This window comes from Rhagoletis zephyria, unplaced genomic scaffold (genome assembly GCF_001687245.7).
Source record: "Rhagoletis zephyria isolate East Lansing unplaced genomic scaffold, Rhagoletis_zephyria_1.1 Rzeph_scaffold_11288, whole genome shotgun sequence".
NCBI lineage: Eukaryota > Metazoa > Arthropoda > Insecta > Diptera > Tephritidae > Rhagoletis > Rhagoletis zephyria.
The window spans coordinates 1-19436 of NW_016168365.1; the positions used below are offsets into that span (position 1 = coordinate 1).

General features: G+C 33.6%; 1 protein-coding gene and 3 non-coding genes across 4 annotated transcripts; 3 read left to right on the forward strand and 1 right to left on the reverse strand.

Moving 5' to 3' along the window:
• Positions 1-2861: 2861 nt before the first annotated feature.
• On the forward strand, positions 2862-2934 carry TRNAV-AAC (transfer RNA valine (anticodon AAC)). The gene has a single exon. It is a non-coding gene; the product is annotated as a tRNA-Val (tRNA).
• Positions 2935-3929: 995 nt separating this feature from the next.
• On the forward strand, positions 3930-4000 carry TRNAG-GCC (transfer RNA glycine (anticodon GCC)). The gene has a single exon. It is a non-coding gene; the product is annotated as a tRNA-Gly (tRNA).
• A 4428-nt stretch (positions 4001-8428) lies between these two features.
• Positions 8429-17861, reverse strand: LOC108376982 (uncharacterized; the record flags this gene model as incomplete). Its single annotated transcript, XM_017633244.1, has 4 exons — positions 8429-9321; positions 9402-9527; positions 9602-9928; positions 17737-17861. Coding segments are annotated over 4 exons (735 nt in total), but the record flags the coding sequence as incomplete, so codon positions are not given.
• A 1307-nt stretch (positions 17862-19168) lies between these two features.
• TRNAG-GCC (transfer RNA glycine (anticodon GCC)) lies at positions 19169-19239 on the forward strand. Its single transcript has one exon. It is a non-coding gene; the product is annotated as a tRNA-Gly (tRNA).
• Positions 19240-19436: the final 197 nt, after the last annotated feature.

Consider the following 19436-nt stretch of genomic DNA (forward strand, 5'->3'; position numbering starts at 1 on the left):
ATGTTCGGCTCTGCCCGAACTTAGGCTTTCTTACTTGTTTTTATTTAAACTTGAACCAAGCCGTAAGAGTCAAAGATGGCTGCCTGATAAATTTTTGAATTTACGATTTTTCACTAAGTGTTTCCTACTACTGCAATTGTGGAAAGTATTCACGCGGAATTTCAGTCTCATTTGACAAATGTATTTTCACGTGCTTGTTTGATTTTTTTTTTTTTTCAAAAAAGCATCCGGTATTCTAACGAAATAGGCGAAGTAGTATTCCTCTCCAAACGTGTTAATTCTTTTTAATTTAACTATAATAGTTTCTTGCTCTTTTTCTACATGGCTGCTACTGAGTCTAACTTTAGTTTAGTACTTAAAACACTTGCTTTGAATGCACTGCCTCCCTTCCCTTAGTGTCATTTTGCGATATTCTCCATTCATAATTTAGAGAAGATGGTAGTTTTACACGGCGCTCTAACAATCCTCCGCACACTTTTCTTCTTTTTTTGATACTGCAATGAATTCACTCCACCAATCAACCTTAAAAAGACTGTCTGAGTGTTGGCATCAAAATCAACTCCCATTAAGAGTTGCCAGACTAGAGACTAGATGGTGATAGGCTGTTATATGTACAGCACAGTATAAGGGTGCATCTTGTGCCAATGTGCATACATACATAACTACTAATACAGCAACCATGCACTTCAAGTAAAACGGTGTGGGGCTTAAATCTCTTCAACAGCATTGTGAAGTGGCTCCACTTGTTGTGTGGTCTGGTCTATTGAATTGAGTTATTTTACTGAATGGACAGTAGTAAAAATTAATGATTATGTGACAAACACAAAACAAAAGCAACAGTGAAAATTAAAATAGCATAAGTGCTAAGTTTCACAAGCTGGTTAACGTTAAGTGTCGGTTGCTTTATAATCTAAGGACGTTTTCTTTTCTACGAAAAAATTTTGCCGTTGCATTGGCTTCTTCTTAGTATTTGTACGTAGAGAAGGCAACATTTTTCCGTAGAAAAGAAAACACCATAACTCAATGGGATTGCATTAAGGCAAAAAAAAGATCATTTAGGCAGGAGAAGTGCGGCACGCAAAATTAAAGAATTAAAAAGAAACTACTAATGAAAGATACTACTTTGTATTTCAGAGTGCGTAAGTAAAAACATATTTTAAAATTTACCAAAACATCATAATACACACACATACAGTCATGTGAAAAATAATAGTGACACCACATTTATTTTCTCACACAAAAAAATTTTCGAACATACTTTGTATGGAAGAAAATGTGTGACACCGTCTAGAAAAATAATTATCAAAAACTAACGCGATTTCTTAGCACCTTAAAACTTGCATACTTAGATTTTTCCAAAAATTTCCTAATATGTAAAATGTTTGTTGTGGCCATAAAATTTTGTTGTTTTTTTTTAATTCTACTGCACAGTTTGACATTTGGACTTATATGGTTTTTGCTGTATTTTTATTAAAAAAAAGTGCGATAACTTTTACTCTTTACGTCCAATGTGGAAAGCGTTTCAGGGCAGGGGGCAAATTTAAGTGCGCTTTCCGATAAACGGAATTATTGTTTTTTAATTTAATATTTTTTTTGCTATTTTTGGCGCTCTTCCTTTTTTCGATGTGTAAACATCTTAGCTTTCGGTAAGGGTAAAATTTACGCGGTAACCCAGCAGAAAATCTGTAACTTCTGCTTGTGTGTACAAATAAACATTTTTGTACTAGTTCAGGGTCATTTCGGGACTAGTTCGGTATCATTTGAGGACCATTGTGGGATCATTTCGATCCTAGTTCAGGACTATGTCATGTAAGTGTAATTAGAAACAATTAAGAAATAATCATCTCATTTACCATTAAAAGAAGAAATCACATATAATAAATAACAAATACTAAAAAATGATGTATGTATGTAGGTAAATATTTTTGATTATTTGTTATATTTTTATATGTTTTTTTCTTGAGTGTTATTTTATTATATTTAAGAAGTTTTAAATTAAAGAGAGAAAGTACAAATTTGTGTGCTCTATTACACAATGCTACAAAAAATAATGAAGTAAAAATACCTGGTAAGTCATGTTATTTTTCAGGTAAATTTTGCCGAGTGAAGTAAGAATAGAGATACGAAATTGTTGTTAAACAATCTTGATTTACTGTTAAAAAACCGGTTTTACGCACTTATAAGCTTGTAACTCAGTTGACTATAAACCGAGTTTAGACCTTTCGAATGATATATGTATATAAAGTTTTAGAAAACTTAAGAGATCTGTGTGTACTTTCTGTGTTAATTTTTTCGTATTTTTTTTCCAATTTGGCAAAGTTTTCACGCACTATTTTATAAAGCAACCTCTACTACTCCTGAATTGATGCAATATTAACATTTGATGTATAGTGATTTTTACTTTAAAAAAACGGGGGAAATCTGACTAAGTTATTCAACCTTTCATAAGAAAAATAATATGCTTGGCTTTACAACTCAAAAATTTTTGCTTAACCTTTTAATTTTTTTAATTCAGCTTTCACCGATTTCTCCTTGTAGTGAACGCAATATTCTGAAATAATTTGTCGTGAAAATTTTAATATCTCATTTAATTGTTAGCCGACTTTGTAAAAATAAACATCAGTTTTACTCGATATTAAACATACTTTTTTCTTAAATTTTTTTAAAAGTTTGTATGTATATAAAAATAAACATAGACCCATCAACTATTATGTTACGCGAAATTCGCTTAACTTACAATACATACATACGCACATTGTGAAATACTTGATCGATGTATGTAAAATATTTCACCTTATTATAATTCACCACTTTTCTGGCATTCATAACAAAACCTATATTAAGCTACCGAAGTAACATCTGTTTCCGTGGTGTAGTGGTTATCACATCCGCCTAACACGCGGAAGGCCCCCGGTTCGATCCCGGGCGGAAACAGTAGTAATTTTTTTTATAATTTTGTGATAATTATATTTTTTAAAGCTTCAAATATTTTATGAAAATTTAATCGTTGCAATACACAATTTAATAAGCAGGAGAACGCATTTTTAAGGAGTAAAAAAATGTATGTACATATGTGTGTATATTATCCAAACAAAACTACATACATATGTTTGTGATTATTATATTGCAGCCTAGAAGTATGCTAGGTATTTTGGGCTTGGCCGATACAGTTTGTACATTAGATATGGTTACATTTCCCTCATAAATATATTTTCCTTATTCCCTTTTGATTTGGATTACCTGTTCAAACTTTCTTTAAACCACTTAATTTATTTTATCTTTTAGCCCAATTTTGTATCGGTGGCAAAAAAAAAGTTTTACTGACAAATTTAAACTTTTTCATATATTTTTCCGCAAAAAACACTGTGACAAGAATTTGTCCCTGATACAGAATAGAGCCGTTAATATTTTCTTGTTCGGTTTGTCTTCAACGTATACATTTCCTCATTTCATGGGGATAAAGCTAGGCTTCAAAAGAATAACGCACTTTGTTTTGATCCTTGAAGCATACATGTACCACACATTTTCTCTTTAGAAGGTTTTATTGTAGATTGAATTCACGTGTTTATCAGAAAGTACGTTTATTAAAGTAAATATAACATTTTTCTTCTTTCTAGTGAATTTTATTTTTTCTGTGTTAATTTGTATTGCATCGTGAAACTGATTTTTTCCAATTTTTATTAAATTCCTCTACATTTATTTTTCAAACCACAGTTTGAGAGCCACTGTAGTGAGTAAAGTCACAAACCGGCTGTAAACTTACCATGGAAGTATTCACCACGAATGATTAATTTAGATATATTTACAAATTGTTTTCCGAGGCACCCTGTGTTGTAAATATTTTAGACACAGAATCACTCTGTATTTAAGTGCGTTCCATTTTACTAGCCTATGGCTTGTATCAGCTATTAGACAAACGCGTTCCATAAGCATCGGTGGTTCAGTGGTAGAATGCTCGCCTGCCACGCGGGCGGCCCGGGTTCGATTCCCGGCCGATGCAATTCATTTTTTGTTTTCTTTTTTTTTTACTCTCCTTAAAGTAACGAGCGCTCTTAAGACGGGCATCATTGTTGCGCGCTCCCAAATCGTTTTTTTCATATGAAATCACTATGTGATTATGTTAGGAGTTTAAACTTCAATAATAGTTCAGTGATCGTGAACTCGCTCTTGATACAGAAAAAAAGATTAACTGTGGTCATACGGGAATGGTATGTGGTAACGAGAAAACTATTACGTTAACGAAACCCGGCGGGAGTCTACCATCGTGGTGCTATCTTAATTATCTCTAAACAAAATAGATAGATAGAGAAGACTTACAGCTGTTGGAGCCCTGTGACACACTGTCCCTCACCATTTGATGCTGCAAAACTGGGGCAATGACAAGATGATTGCAGAGCATCCTGATCAGAGAAGCCAACTCGTAGGAAATTCCACGACTTGCGAGATATTTCAGTTTATGTGAGAAATCAGGAAATGGACAGTTGTTTTGTGGGGAATTTGGTACATTGAGAAAAATATCAACCAAATATTGGCTAATAATACTTAATTGAAACCAGAAAAGGAATCAAAGCGATGTTTGCTTAATGAAAACAATGTCATGGTTTTTTTTTCGTTCTCATTCTGTACTTCACAGATGCTTTTTCATTGGTCGGAGAGACACAAAGCAAAAATTTATAGCACCATTTTAATTAACATAATGCCCCTGACGAGATTTGAGTCAAAACCTTCTGGAAGTTGGCAAATAATAGCAAACATCTCCGCATACTCAGCTACAACTGCTCTATAAATTCGTCTTCAAAATGTTAAACTGGAATAAATTTACTTCGTCGTTTGATCGTGTTCAAACAATAACTTGGTTGAAAAATTCATTGTTCTTTGGGCTCACTGTATAATTTTATTTTTTTATCTTTGCTTCTTTGCACATTCATATAAAGTGGCGTTACCAGATCAGTTGATTTTTCGCCGCTGTTTTAACCCTTCTGTGCAAATTGAGTCAAAATGATCAAATTTTAAAATAAATCTTTCCAGAACTCTCCTTAATAACTTTCACACTGCGATACAACTTTTTTAATTCCTCTATTAAGTTTCTGGAAGGGCTTTTGAGGAAAAAATCAAAACAAATTTACACCGATTTTTGTAGATATTTACTTAGTATTTTGCACACAAGCAAACAAATTTAGGGTCATTTTGACCAACCAGCTTACGTGATCATGCACAACTACATTTTAGGTGAGTGCTTGATTTTTTGCCTGCTAAGTTCATTTGAACTGTTAACCGTTCTTGCGGGCACATGTTCGATTTTTTTTCGATTGCTATTTTTGAAAACGATTGTTTTTTGTGGACGATATTTCTTTGCAGTTAATAAGAAGCAAGCTACAAAATTATGTGCCAAAATAGTCGAAAATAACTACAGAAAAATAATGAATTTTGTTTTTTTTTTTTCAGTCAAAAATGTGAAATGAAGTTTCGTTATAACAATGTTGCAAACAGTTGATATTAATGGGAATAGAATTTCATGAAATTTCGTGTAAAATCTGAAAATTTCATTAGGGAAATCGGCGAGGACTCAAAAATGAATTGGCTTATCTGTTCATAGCAGTGTATCCTTTTCATCTTGTTTAAATTAGTGAATTTTTTCAACATTTTTGAAAATCTCATACAAAACAAAAGTTTCGCATGGTAACCCTGGCGTTATTCCTTTTGTTTGAAGCCAGTAAATGATAGGTGTATCAAGTTGTCAGATACTTATGGATTTTATTTATAAAATTATCTTCTAAAAATCATAGAGAAAATCTGTTTGATTGCATCACTTAAAAAATACTTCTTAATTTTATGATAAGTCTTCTTAAATTCATGAATTGGAATTTTTAGAGTTTTTGTTGTTGTATTACGCACAATTTTATATCGGGTCACCTTCAAGGGGCTTTCCTTTAACATTTTATAGATTTAAGGGCAAACTTTAGATCAATATGCATCAATTGAGAAAACACTGAATGTCGATTCTCCAATTTTTTGGATCGATCGACGGAACGAATCGCGACTTCATTAAAATTCAATGCGCTACAAAACTGTATACATACTAGAGGTTTACGCCGACAGGCTTTGCGGCGGCGGCGTGTTCAACTTCAAAAAGAATCGGCGGCGGCGGCGACGCCGGCGCGTCTGGAAACGCCGGCGCTACTGCCCATAAGGTAGAGTCCAAAGAGCCATGAGGCTTCTAATCTCATCATGTCATCAGATTATAATTCTATTTAATTCATTCATTGAATTCAAATGTTGAGTGACTGCTGCTGATGGATGGGCGAACAGAAGAAAGTCTATATAGTATATACATTAGGTTTCCCATTGAAAATGATTTTTTTTGAAAATTTAAAGACCCTACCCCCTAATTTGATTCGTTTTTATGAGAAATATTATTGCCTATTTTTATAGATTTTTTAAAGGCCATTTAGAGGTCGCGGCCTGTCGATTTAGGTCAGAAAATACGATTTTCTAGATTCATGAGTTTTTGAGAGACTATTTTTGCTTGAATTTCAATGAATTTTTTAAATTTTGACCATCGATAATTTCCACAATTTGAAAATATGTAGTACTAAGGTACAAAAAAACGATTTTCGATGGGCACCCTAATATACATACATCTCTATGTACTCTAAAAATGCGTATGTACTATTTCAATTTAAAGAAATAAAAAAATTTAAAGGTTAAGTTATTGGGGTAATTTATGTCGCTATCAATAAAGTTTTGCAATAAGCTTTCAACCGTTATGTTAAATTACGGAGTTCTTACGAATTTTTGCGGGTTATATATTGAAAATAAGGTTGGCCTACTTTTTTCCAAAAGTTTAACCCATCAACTCCCACCACAACGGGCCTTTTTGACCCACTGTTTGAAAAATGGCTTATAAATAGTTAAATTTCCAATAATATATTAAGTGCCAAATTTTTCTAAGGAGAACAGAATGTAATGCAAAATAATAGTAATTTTTACCAAAAAGGGGGACTTCAACTCTGTGTAGAAAATATTGCTATGCGCGGGAGCAAAACCTTCCTGGGGTTTGACCACTACTTAGGAAAAAAACTTTTCTACCCTATTCGACCCTAATTTAACTGTAATAAACGCTGTCGATCGAAAAACATGTTACCTATATATTTTTCTGAGTTACGCTTTTTTTTTAAATGTTCAGTGGCCCAAATTATGACAAAAAACATCTTTTAAAAATGTAATTTTCATTTCGTAAAATAGTGCTTTTATACGAGTAGTATTTAGTTCCTTCAAACGATTTATTTCAATGTGCATACAACATGAAAATTTTGTACAAAATTCCCTAGGCGCCGAACGCCGCCGCCGCCGCCGCCGCGCCGATATGTTCGTAACTCGGCGGCGGCGCGTGAGAAATGACAAAAAACGGCGGCGGCGGCGGCGTGGCCCGGCGGCGTATACCTCTAATACATACCCAACTTTTTTCTAAAAAGGGTAATTAGAGTAATTAGGGAGTTAAAAATTTTAATGATCATTTCCACAAAGCTTAGAACTCAAATTTTTGTATGGTTAGACGGGTTCCCTTTCAAATTTTATAGGTTTTCTAAAATTTAATGGGTTTCAAAACTGCATACTACAAAGAGTAGTTAGTAGTGTAATCTATAGTTAGCAAAACAAAAAAAAAATACATAAAAATAAAAAAAAACATCTATATTAGCTAGTGTATTTATAATAAACTTTTAAAAATAAAATTTGTCTTTTGTGTTCAAATTTCTATTGACTGCTCATATAGTTGTCTTAATATATGTATATAGAATAAGCGTATCTCACAGTTTTGATTTTTTTTAAAAGTATTTACGGATGTGAGCTTTTGCAAAAATGTTGCGATTGAAACCATTTTGAACAATGTATGTTTTAAAAATTACTCACACTGAATGTTTGTAATTTCTGTTTTGGTCAGATGGTATTTTTTTGTAAAAAAAAAAAAATAGTAAAAGGCGTCATTTGGCAAAATAAATGAATCAATCTTGGGAGGTCGACTTATTTTATGACGATTTCTTTCAGCATCGATTATTTTGATTTCGATTAAAATGTTATTTTAGATAAATACCACATATTTGACAACATTCATCGAAATTTTTGAAATTAGCGATGATCAAAGTTGAAAAAATGAAGAAGAATAGGGACTCATTAAAATTTAACCGATGAAAACTCTCAACTAGCTACACTAGATTTTGTTTCGGGTGTATTTCATGACTTTTTTTTTGGTAGTACCGTATAATAGGTGCAGGAAGATCGTTGTTGAAAGCTTTCTTTATCTTCATTTCTAGAACGACTCCTAAAAATAGTTTATTGTAAGCCAAAGCTTTTTCCAGTGCAAGTCAAAGTTCGGTCAAGTACAGTACCCACAAATCCTTACCTTCGGGTATGCGTATTGGCAGTAAGAAATTATAACTTTCACTCAACTTTTTCGTTACTAATTAGTTAACTTTATTGGAATTCCTTAATTCGTTTTGAAATTTGTAAATTTCTGCTAATAATCGCTTTCTTATAACATTCACTTAGACTTACATACATGTATTATGTTTAGTATATAATCTAATACATATGTAAATACAGATATGTATGCATTTCATAATCATCAGACAATTATAAGTGTAATAAAGTGCAGAGAATCATACGAGAATGATAATTGTTTCATAGAGAAAAATCATAAAAAGGTTCGATTAAAATTTAATATATTTAATATGAACACTTCAAATCATTTGGAAATCAATGGAAAAGGTAACACTGACAATAAAGAAATTCTCAAAATATTAACATGAAGCAACATGCATGTTAAGCTATATTATGCATACTTTTAAAAGCTCTTTAGAACAAATGCATAAGCTTTGCCTTTCCTGCAAATCAATCATTTTCTGTTAAAACTAAAAAAAAATCACTTACTTTCATAGAACTTAATTTTAAAATGTGTGCGAATCGAGCGAATTAAGATTAATTAAGAAAAATGATTATCTAATTTAAAGAAAACTTACTTACGCCGAACACTCTATCAAGTCAGCCACTTAAGTGAGTTTTTAAAAGTACAATTACATACTTAATTGACTTAAGTTTAATAATTAAACAAAAAGGAAACATTTCGGTTTTGGTGTTTCATAAAATACAGCCAACTCTCGCGGCGCTTATGGCTTGCACCTACACACACAGCAGGAGGGGAAGAGGAACCAGTCCATGAAAATGCCCTTGCAGTCATTGTCGGGATCATAGGCCAGCAGGCGATGCCATTTATATTTCTGCTCACAGCCGCAGTCGCGATCACAGCGCGATGTCGCGGGAGTGCTGAGGGGAGAAACGCAAACAAAAAAAAAGTATTTCTTTAGTCAAAAATCTCACACACACACATATCACATGTTACTCACGAGCAAACCTCCTGGTGTATAGCCTGCTCGAAATGCTGCGTATTAACTATGGCGCGTATTTTACCCGCCGAATTTGAGGCCCAATATGGTGTGACAATCTCCACTTTTGACTCACAAGCGTCCACTCTGTCAAAGTAGAAGGGGGGGAAACAAATGTTATGTATTGTGTTTGTAAAATATCTACAGCGTCGCTATTCTACCTTCCCGTGTTTTGTCCCGCATTCGCAAATGAATTTGCACGAGAATTTTGTTTGTTTGCATTCCGATTGATTTGTCGTTTGTTGCGCAGCTTGCCGAAGTAACTTTCGCCCGCTTCTTCAGCGTGTTGTTCTGCGCCGGCTTCATCGTCGGGCACAAAAGCTGGAAATGCGCCGGGTGGTATGAAAATGTCCGGATCATCAATGAATCTTCGTTTGCGCTTCTTCGTTTGTGATTGTGGACCGCCGGGTTCGAGATTCATCTCAAAGTCGCCGTACATTCGTCGCATAAGCGCCTTATTGTCATCGATGAAGCGTTCGATCTTATCACTGTGAATGAGAGAGACAGACAGAGAGAGAGAGAGAGAGAGAGAAGAAAATATGAGATTTTGCTAAAATGTGTTTCGTAAGAAATTGGCTAGATTATAACTTATGTAGACCTTGAAAGTAATTTGACACATGGTAATAGTAGAAGGTTACAGAAGAGCGGCTTTAGAAATAGCGGCGTTATGGGAACTGTCTATACAAAAGGAACTGGAGCTGTCTGGCATCCGAGATAAGTTTATATGCTTTTGCCATAAATATCTGAACTAACTCACTGAATAATGTTCAAAAGTTGGCGCGAACACCAAATTAAGGTCTGCAAAGACAACCAAGTTGCTCTAAATACCCATGAAATAGCTCGCACCTCTACAAAGCATAACCATGAGTCGTCACTAGGACATTGTGCTCAACTAAATATTTATTAACGCGACCAACGGCTCCGTCTGAGGGGGCTGAGGGCAGCCCACAATGACCTTCAAGTTTGGGTGATTTGTTTTGATAATGTAACAGCTGAGTGGATAAACTGAGCAATGGTACAGACCACAGTCTGAGACAATTATTAAGCAGACAGACCACGCAAAACTGAACTGAGTTTTTTTTCGCCCGTCATCAGCCATTACCAGAAATATAGTCTGATACCAGATGCCCTCAATGCGGAGAGTATAATCTATATATATATACGAACTTTCAGTAGTACCTGCAAATGGGAGCTACCTCCAAAAGGGTGAAGACCATTCATAGATCTGTCCGCTAACGGTGGTTAAGGTAATAAACTGGCTGATAATTTGCGAACTGCGGATCTTGGAAGCCGAGCTAATTATAAAACCAAGTATAGCAGAAACAGTGTGGTACATTATAGAATCTAAGAGTAAAACTCGTTAAAACCACAGATGCTGACACCTGCAAAACAACCAAGTGCTTTCGAAAATACAGCCCCCTTGCCGCCGTGACTACAGGATCCCAATAACTTCTGTAACGGCTCCAAACAGTGCATTAGGCCGAAGGAATCTGTGAGCTTTTCTACGGTTAGTTCGAAACCAAGAGGAAGGATTAGTGAAAAGTCTTTAGTCAAAAGTTCCTCATCCACCAGGGCGTTGGGGTCAGGACAGACGCGATGAATAGACAAAAAACTTATGAAATTATGTCAACGATGAGGAAGGGGCTAATACCTGTCGGCTGGTTGGGTCACAAGCCAGCGAAAAGAAGAAACTAGAATAAGTCCAACATATGAAAAGCCTTAGGCTCAATAAGGCACAAAGGCTATTAGTGAGGGTGCTGACTGGTAAATGTCCCAACATAAGTATTACACGTGATGATATTAACCCTGGACCACTAATCAGCTTCTTAATATGTTAAAACTAATTATTAGTCGAATCGACTAACATGCATTTTGCATTTTTCATGACCACTTAATCCAATAGTAAAATTTCTTTTATCAAAGCTCTACACCACTTAAATATCTCGCGATTTTGGCTTTCCGTTAGATGATATTGATGAAAGCATTTGATGTAGTCATTGCTCCACACAAAACTTAGTTTCAACTTTTATAAAATTCTGATTAATTTCGCGGAAAAAAATTTGATATCATAAACTTGTCAGTCATTTGAGACTCCTATCTGCATAAATATTAATAGTGAAATAAATCAAATCAAAATTGTCGCAAAATCTTTTTCCTAAGAACACATATATACACTGCACTTCCACCTGTCTAATGAGTATTGACAGCTTGAGTGGGCGTGTGCTCACACCTTTCGATTCGCTCATCTGTCTGCTACAACAATAAATATACAACTGGCTTGATGCAAAAGCGTTAATGCAAGCGTCAGTCACTATGGAATTTCATTGATGACATATAAACGTGGATACACACATACATATATACATAATTGATTACTGATTCATTCATTGAAATTTTACAAAGTAAATTTTATGCGAGCTTACTAGTTATATAGTTGTAAAAATGTTCATCGAGAAGAAACTGACATTAGAGGCAACTAATTTTTTTGGAAAATAGTACTTAGCATACGCCCACAACTACTATGCTACGCTTAGTTTAAGAATTTTTTTTTGCTGTATATGTATATTAGAGTGGTTAATTTTTTTTTAATATGGACAAAAAAGAGAAACGTATTTTTCTGAAAACGGCGGATCCAATATGACGATCAATTTAAAAAAAAAAATGCTATGGATTTATTCAAAACTCGGATCCGCCATTTTGAATTTTGAAAATCTGACTGCTGATTTGTAAGCAGCAACCCCAGAAACCCATTGGTAACGAGTTGCAACCCATGACAGTGCGTAAATCATTCAGTATCAAAGTTTTAATTTTAGTATTTTTTTAAGAAATTTATCGCCATATTGGATACGCTATTCTGAATTTAAGAAAAATTAACTTCTGATTCGTAATAGGGCGGTTGATTTTTTTTTTTGATATTTTAGAGGAAGTCTTTTGTATTTTTCATGTCCATGACAATGCATTATCACATTTTAAGTACTCCATTGTCAGCGTTCCAAATATTTACATAAGCTTATGCTACAAAAGCTTTGAAAGTTTACTTGGCTTTATTTTACGAAGTCAATTTCGACGGTATTAGTAATTCTCGAAAGGAATTATTCCAGTAATATAATCTCAATATATGGTTATAATATTATTGACGTAAAAAGCTTTAAGAATTGACAAAATTATTAGTGGTATGATATTATAAGACCAATGCAGCTGTAATGCAAATATTTATAAATAATTGAAAGAAGCGCATTACATTTAATCTGCAGGTAATCTCTAAAGAGCTCCCACATTTTCTTCCGGCCCTTGAGCCTCACACATGTTAATCCGGCCCTGCATATAACCATATCAGTTTGCATACAACTTTGATGCTTTTGTAATTCATGCAAATAGCTACGGAAAGCGAAGGCGTCAAGTGCAAAAATATTTGTTTTTTTTTTTTGCATTTCAGTAACTTCCGAAATTCATTAAATGTTGGGAGATTCGTATAAAGTATAGAAAAATTTGTGACTGGCGTTTGTCATCATGATGAGCCATGAAACAATTCATAATTCTGAGTATATGATTATACCAAATAGAAGTCGCGTGATTTTGGAAGCTCGAATTAATTCTATCTAAAGAAATACCAATTATTAAATACTTAATTGCTTGCTTAAGCCGATCATTGTAGAAATGAAAGATAAATAAATTTGTTTATTTACTAAAGATATGTAACCCACGTTGTTTGTAAACAGTAAAGATTTATTTGTTTGGCACACGCGTCTTCACATAAAATTATCGCCGCGTCGCACAATGGGCCACGAGCGGAAAAAGTTATAGATATTTGTGATGGCCAAATTTGCAATTTTTTATATTTTTTCGGATTTACGAGATTTGATAGCAAGTAATTTTTAAGTTTGAAAACTATGAGAAAAAAGTGCATAAAAAAATAAAAAAAATAATTCTTGTTTAAATTGACAGAGCTCTGATGCAAGCATCATTCTAAAGGCGGATTCAGTTTTTAGTTTAGAGGAAGAAAAGTTCAAAAACTAAAACGATGAATCCGCCTTAACAGAAGAATTAATGTTTATCATAGAAGGCATATGTCATGCTATTTATTATGTCATTATACCGAGTCCTAAGCGCCAAAATAGCATAAGCGACATTTTTATCAAAAATTTGTTTTTGATGCAGAAAAATTCCTAGATGCATTTCTGCACCAAAAAGAAAATTTTGAAAAAAATGTCGCTTACGTTATGCTGGCGGTTAGGACCCGTATACGTAAATATTTAATTTTGAGGAGTTTAAATTTTTTTTGTTTAAAACTTTATTAAATTGACTATAATTCTTCTTCCTCAGCGATCTTTAATCGTGATATAACACTAATTATTTCAATACCAGTTAGCATTGACTAAGATCTGATCAAATCCAGCTGCAATATTCTGCAATCTTTTTCTAAATACTTAGTTTTTCTACTAGACTTTTTTGAGGTTAGGTTTGTATGGGAGGTATGCGTATACAACATTTATTATCATGATATGTACAAAATTTCAAAGTTAGATATTCATCTCCTAATATTTTTCCCAACAAAAATTTTTGGGAATCTCCCACTGTGCGGCGTTTGCGCATTTTAAGGTCGTAGAACTCACCACTTAGCGAGATCACACCGGAAGCAAAAAAAAAAGTAATTAATACATATAACAACAAAACAAATCTTAATCTTTTGCCTTTCAGTTTTACGAATTACTTATTTTTTATTTACATATTTTTGCATCATTCGCGTAATTTTTTTTAAGAAAGCTGTGACAACACCAACAAGTGATAAACTGACATGGAATAACAAATACATACATACATATAGACAATGAGGAACAGATTAAAAGCAAAGGAAGAAATTAAAAAAAAGAATGGGAAGAATATTCAAAAATAATACAAAAAAAAATACATAAAGTAATAAATTAGCACTGTTTTAAATTACTTTTTAGCACGTCACAATATTTTTCATCAGCATTTATCGAAGCGGAAGAAGGATTAATAGAGTGATTTTCCACCCAGGTTTGTCATATGCACTCGCGGTATGGCAGAAAATATTACAAAAGAACTGTCATAATGATAATATTTTTTAAACTACGCTTTTGCTAACTGTTGGGCCGAACTTCTCCTCCTTTTGTCGTGCCCGTCTAGTTGTTGTTACACAAATGGGGGATTCTGCCGCCTCCGGACGGCAAATCGTGTTCATAAGAAGCTTTTTCAGGACAGAAATACACTTGGAGGTTTGCACTGCCTGCCGAAGGGCAACCGGTACTAGAAAAAGCTTTTTCGCGAAATTCGGACCAGGAATTGAACCCACCACATATTGATAAGTTTCAAAGGTTGGCATGTCTTTTAGCAACGGAAACTTTAAGCAACAGCAGCCACGAGGACGTTGCCACTGCGACTTTGTAACGATAACTTTTATAAAAAAAAAGCTTGGTGCAGCTATGTTTGGATAGATACCAGAGTTGGAAAAATGCTTCCTAGCAAGCAGATCTGCTCTGGCAGTAAGTTCCTAGCGATGTACAGATGGTACAAGGGTGAATGATAGTGTGCTTGCTGGTACATATTTACTGATCCAAAAACGTTCACTACAATGGGCAAAGGTTTCACAGCATTACAGGCGAAAGCATTAGCAATCTTAACCTGCGACAAATTGAATCTTACAAAAATGTCGGCACTCGTCAGCCATGGAAACAGGGCCGCAGATCTTGCGTAGAACGGTTATCTTGAAAGCCTCCAAACCCTTCTAATAAAAAGGAACGTGCTTGACGAGAGACTTCTAGAGCGTAATTTTTCTTTGTCGAGAGAGGGCTCTGCTTTTCAGTTGCCTACCGAAATGGGACCTGTTGAGAAAAGTTATCCTTCGCTCGATCTCCAGATTGACGCTATTCTTGGTGTTTATGCTGGATCCTAGATAAACAACTTCTTAGTTTCTTTTTCCAAGTTGGAAAGTTCTGCGCTGACATCTCTCTAGCGATATATAAAATCTTTCAGGTCATAGTGCCCCTTCTTCTGCTAAAGCCAATTGTTTAAGTAAAGCGAAAAGTTTTGTTCGCAGAACTTTATTAGGTACAATCTTTTTGATAGAACAACGTTCATATATGCTGGGGTCCGGGACATTGTGGTGCTCCGAGAAGTGGAAGAGCCGAAGTGTGCGCGGAGAAATGGTGTAAATGCGAAAGATAGAACAGCTATTGATATGGCAAAATACGAATACTAACGAGAATATTGAAGCGTAATAAGATTATTACCATCAGCTACAAAGCATCGCAAACGATTTCTGTAGAAGCTCAATATTGTGGGATCAGGTATCTACTTTATGCCGGTTACTAGTGTACCTGCTTAAAATTTATTGTGTGCGCCAGTGTATTTTATTGTTGCAAACTGAATAAAAAGCCATAGCCACAAAAGCAGATAGCCCGATAGCCAGCCTGGTGTAAACACCCACACTATATGTATGTACATGAGGGTGGTCCAAAGATGTATGTGAAAAAGTAAAGTGGGAATTAAAATTATATGTAAAAGAAAAAAATTATATGTACCCCTATTTTTTTTATCAATCAAAAATATTTAAGGGCTGCTCAAAGCGCTCAAAGTCAAAGAATTCTTGAAAGTCAATATTTTACGATCGGAAAACTTGGTTTCTCTTCTACTAATAATAATAACCAATTGTTTATGATTCCATTTTTCAATACTAGTGATATTTATGGGGGGCCTGCCATTGCATTTTTTGAGGTTTTTAGGGATCCTATAAAAAATTGTTTATAATAAAAAATGCTTAAAGAAATAATTGGGTATTTTTAATGGAGAACAAATTTTGATTTTGAACAATTCTATAACGTTTCTACAAAATTTTTTTTCCATTTAAAATTCATGGAAAATTTTGAGCGCTGTGAGCGACCTTTAAATTGTTTCTTGATTTCAAAATAAAAAACGGGTATATTTTTTTCGATATAAAACAATCCTGGGGGATGAGAGCATTAAAATTCCGGCTTTAATTTTTTTTTGTGGACTACCCTAATGCGCATATGTTTTTGAATTTCAATAAAGTGGCAATACATGTCATTAAGAAAAAATTAAGAACCAAGCATCAATTTCTGGTTTCTAAAGTAGTGCAGTTCTAAAATTAATCTATTTCGCCCATAATCATCTAATAAATAAAGCAAATAATTGCCAGATTTACTTCTATGGGCTATTCCATTAAAAGTTTTACACTCAGTTGATTGCTTTAGGTAAATAAAAAAAGTAAATAAATTTTATTTGCCACCAAGAACGCAATTTTTAATGATAAGTTATACATACATACATATACATATGTATTTGACGGAAATTTTTATGCAGCCATCTAGTCTTAACCAATTTTAGCTTTAGGGTATTACCGACAATTGCAGTGTGTAAAAAAAGTATGCTAGTGGAACCGCCTGCTATATTTAATCACTACACATTAGTTAAAACGCCCGATGTCTATAGCTTAGAGGTCAACAATAAGATTATTGAAGAAGTTCAACCTTAAATAACACAAAACAACATTGAAATTATCAATAACACTAATTTTAAAATTAGTTTTGACACAAAGCGCAATGTGAATAGACTGGTTAAGTTAATGACTCTGTATTAAAAAAATAATAATAATAACTAAGTAAAGTAGGTGAAGATTTGCCCTTTTTTCTTTTAATAAAATTGAGTTGAGTTTAATGGCTTAATTAATTATAGTTAAAAGAGTAGCAGTCGATAGATGAGTTTAAAGTGGCAAAAAAAAAAAAATTAATACAAAACAATTAATACAAAAGAAGTAAATAAATGAATGTATAAAAAACTTTTTACGCAAAATAAATGCGGTGGCGAGAATTTAAATGTGGAAGAGACATTTTAGCAAGTTTTGGCTATTTTTCTTTGTTTGAAAATTTTTTTATTATGTTTTATGAAAATATAAGAAGCTTACTATCTGAAAAAAAAACCATACAAAATTTCAAACTTTGTAGCACATTTATAAAAATTCGACGAATTGCTAAAATTTCTCTTCCCTATTTATATTTTCGTCACTGTATTGGTATGTGTAAATAAAAAAAGTTTGTTAATAGATGAACAAAAGCTGGAAATATGTCAAAAAAAAAACCCAAAAATAAATCTATTCCCTTACCAATTCGAGACAATCAAAGTAAACGAGCTCAATCGACAAGTGATTAGCTTCTTGTCACCTTAAGAGCGATAAATATTTTATGTATTTCAACATGTCTGCTACGTCTTTTATAAATACGAGCACTCGAAATTATTATTTTTATTTTTTTATACTCACATTGGATAGCTATTGCCCGCTGTCGGACAGAATAATTGATGATAGCGTTTGATACATGGCACACCTTTGATTATATCACCGCGTACGTCCAGACCCAAGGCAACAGACAGTGCTGTCCACCAGATCTGAAAAATGAGAGTAAGAAAAAAAACGAATGAAACAAAAGAGGAAAAAATTAAAAATAAAATAATTGAATAACAGAATTAAAATAAATGAAATTAAACAAAGTAAATAACATAAAAAATCTATAAAAAATTTGTACATACTTATGTATCTTCCAGTAGCTAACAGTAGCTGGTTAATCTAATTAGAACGTAACGTGGTATGGGTATTGCCACTCAGAATTTTTTTTGCCTGCCGAAATTGCTATCAAAATACTTGAAAACCAACTAAAATTAAAGTTTTGCATATATCGATAGTGATCCCTCTTCTTCGATCACCGCCAATTTAAGTTTCTAATCTCATGTTTCGGATAAGACATGGGTGACTTTTATAGGTATGGTTTCTCTAGGCCGTTAAGGGAGATTGCAAGGCTGCTGAAGTTGTGCATTAGGGAACAACATTTCCTGATATAGATAGAAGGGATATCCGTGAATTCCTTTTTTTAACCGACTTCCAAAAAAGGAGGAGGTTATCAGTTCGTCGGAATATTTTTTTTTTTTTTTTTTTTTTTTATGTATAACTTTGGACCACGTCAACCGATTTCGATAATTCTTTTTGCATACTTTTTACTAATCTGGTTAAGATCCGATCAGCGGATCATGAGATATATATATATATATATTTTTTTTATATGGGAGTTGAAGTCGGTTTTTTTTTTTGCTAAAAATTACTAGTAGTCGTATAAATTTCTACTGAATAGACAATGCAAGACATTCGCATAACAACTGAAGTTCTCACAGGGCATTTTCTAATAACATAATAAATATAAAACTAAATTTTTAGCTACTTGAACCCCTTACTTTATTTTACTAGAACTCAATGCGCTACTCGAATGTATATGTATTCAAAATCTTTCTAAAGCAAGCTCGAAATTTTTACGAATATTTATTAACTTTTTTTGATAAGAGTTTTGTCAAAGCTAGAACAATATATCTATAAAAAAAAAAACATCTAAAATAAAATTGTTAAAAATCGTCAACATGTGGTGCGACCACTATATGTAAATACGCATAGTAAGTACGTATCTGCATGTTAACACAAGCACGCGCATGTTTTGAATTTGCTAATGTGAAACACTGATAAAAAATTTATAAATAAATAAATACATATGTAAAATATATATTTATTTGCGTACATAAGTGAATTAAAAATACCGCGGAAAATTTTATTCAATGTTTATCGCAAGTCAACAATGCTTTATGACTCCTCTCACACTCTCCCTCTCTTGCCTAGCGTTTGTGTTTGCTCTTTGGCGCTGGCTTGAATAACAGCATCGGTGGTTCAGTGGTAGAATGCTCGCCTGCCACGCGGGCGGCCCGGGTTCGATTCCCGGCCGATGCAAATCACCTTTTTTGTTAATTTTTTATTTAAAATAATTTTTGAATAAGTTATTTGAAAAAAAATGTGCACAAGTTTCTAGATTAAAAGAATTAATAAAATTTGGGGAGAGATTTAACACAAACGACACTTTTTTTTAGTCTTTCAAGTGTAATGTATGTATGTAACGGGTGATTTTTTTGAGGTTAGGATTTTCATGC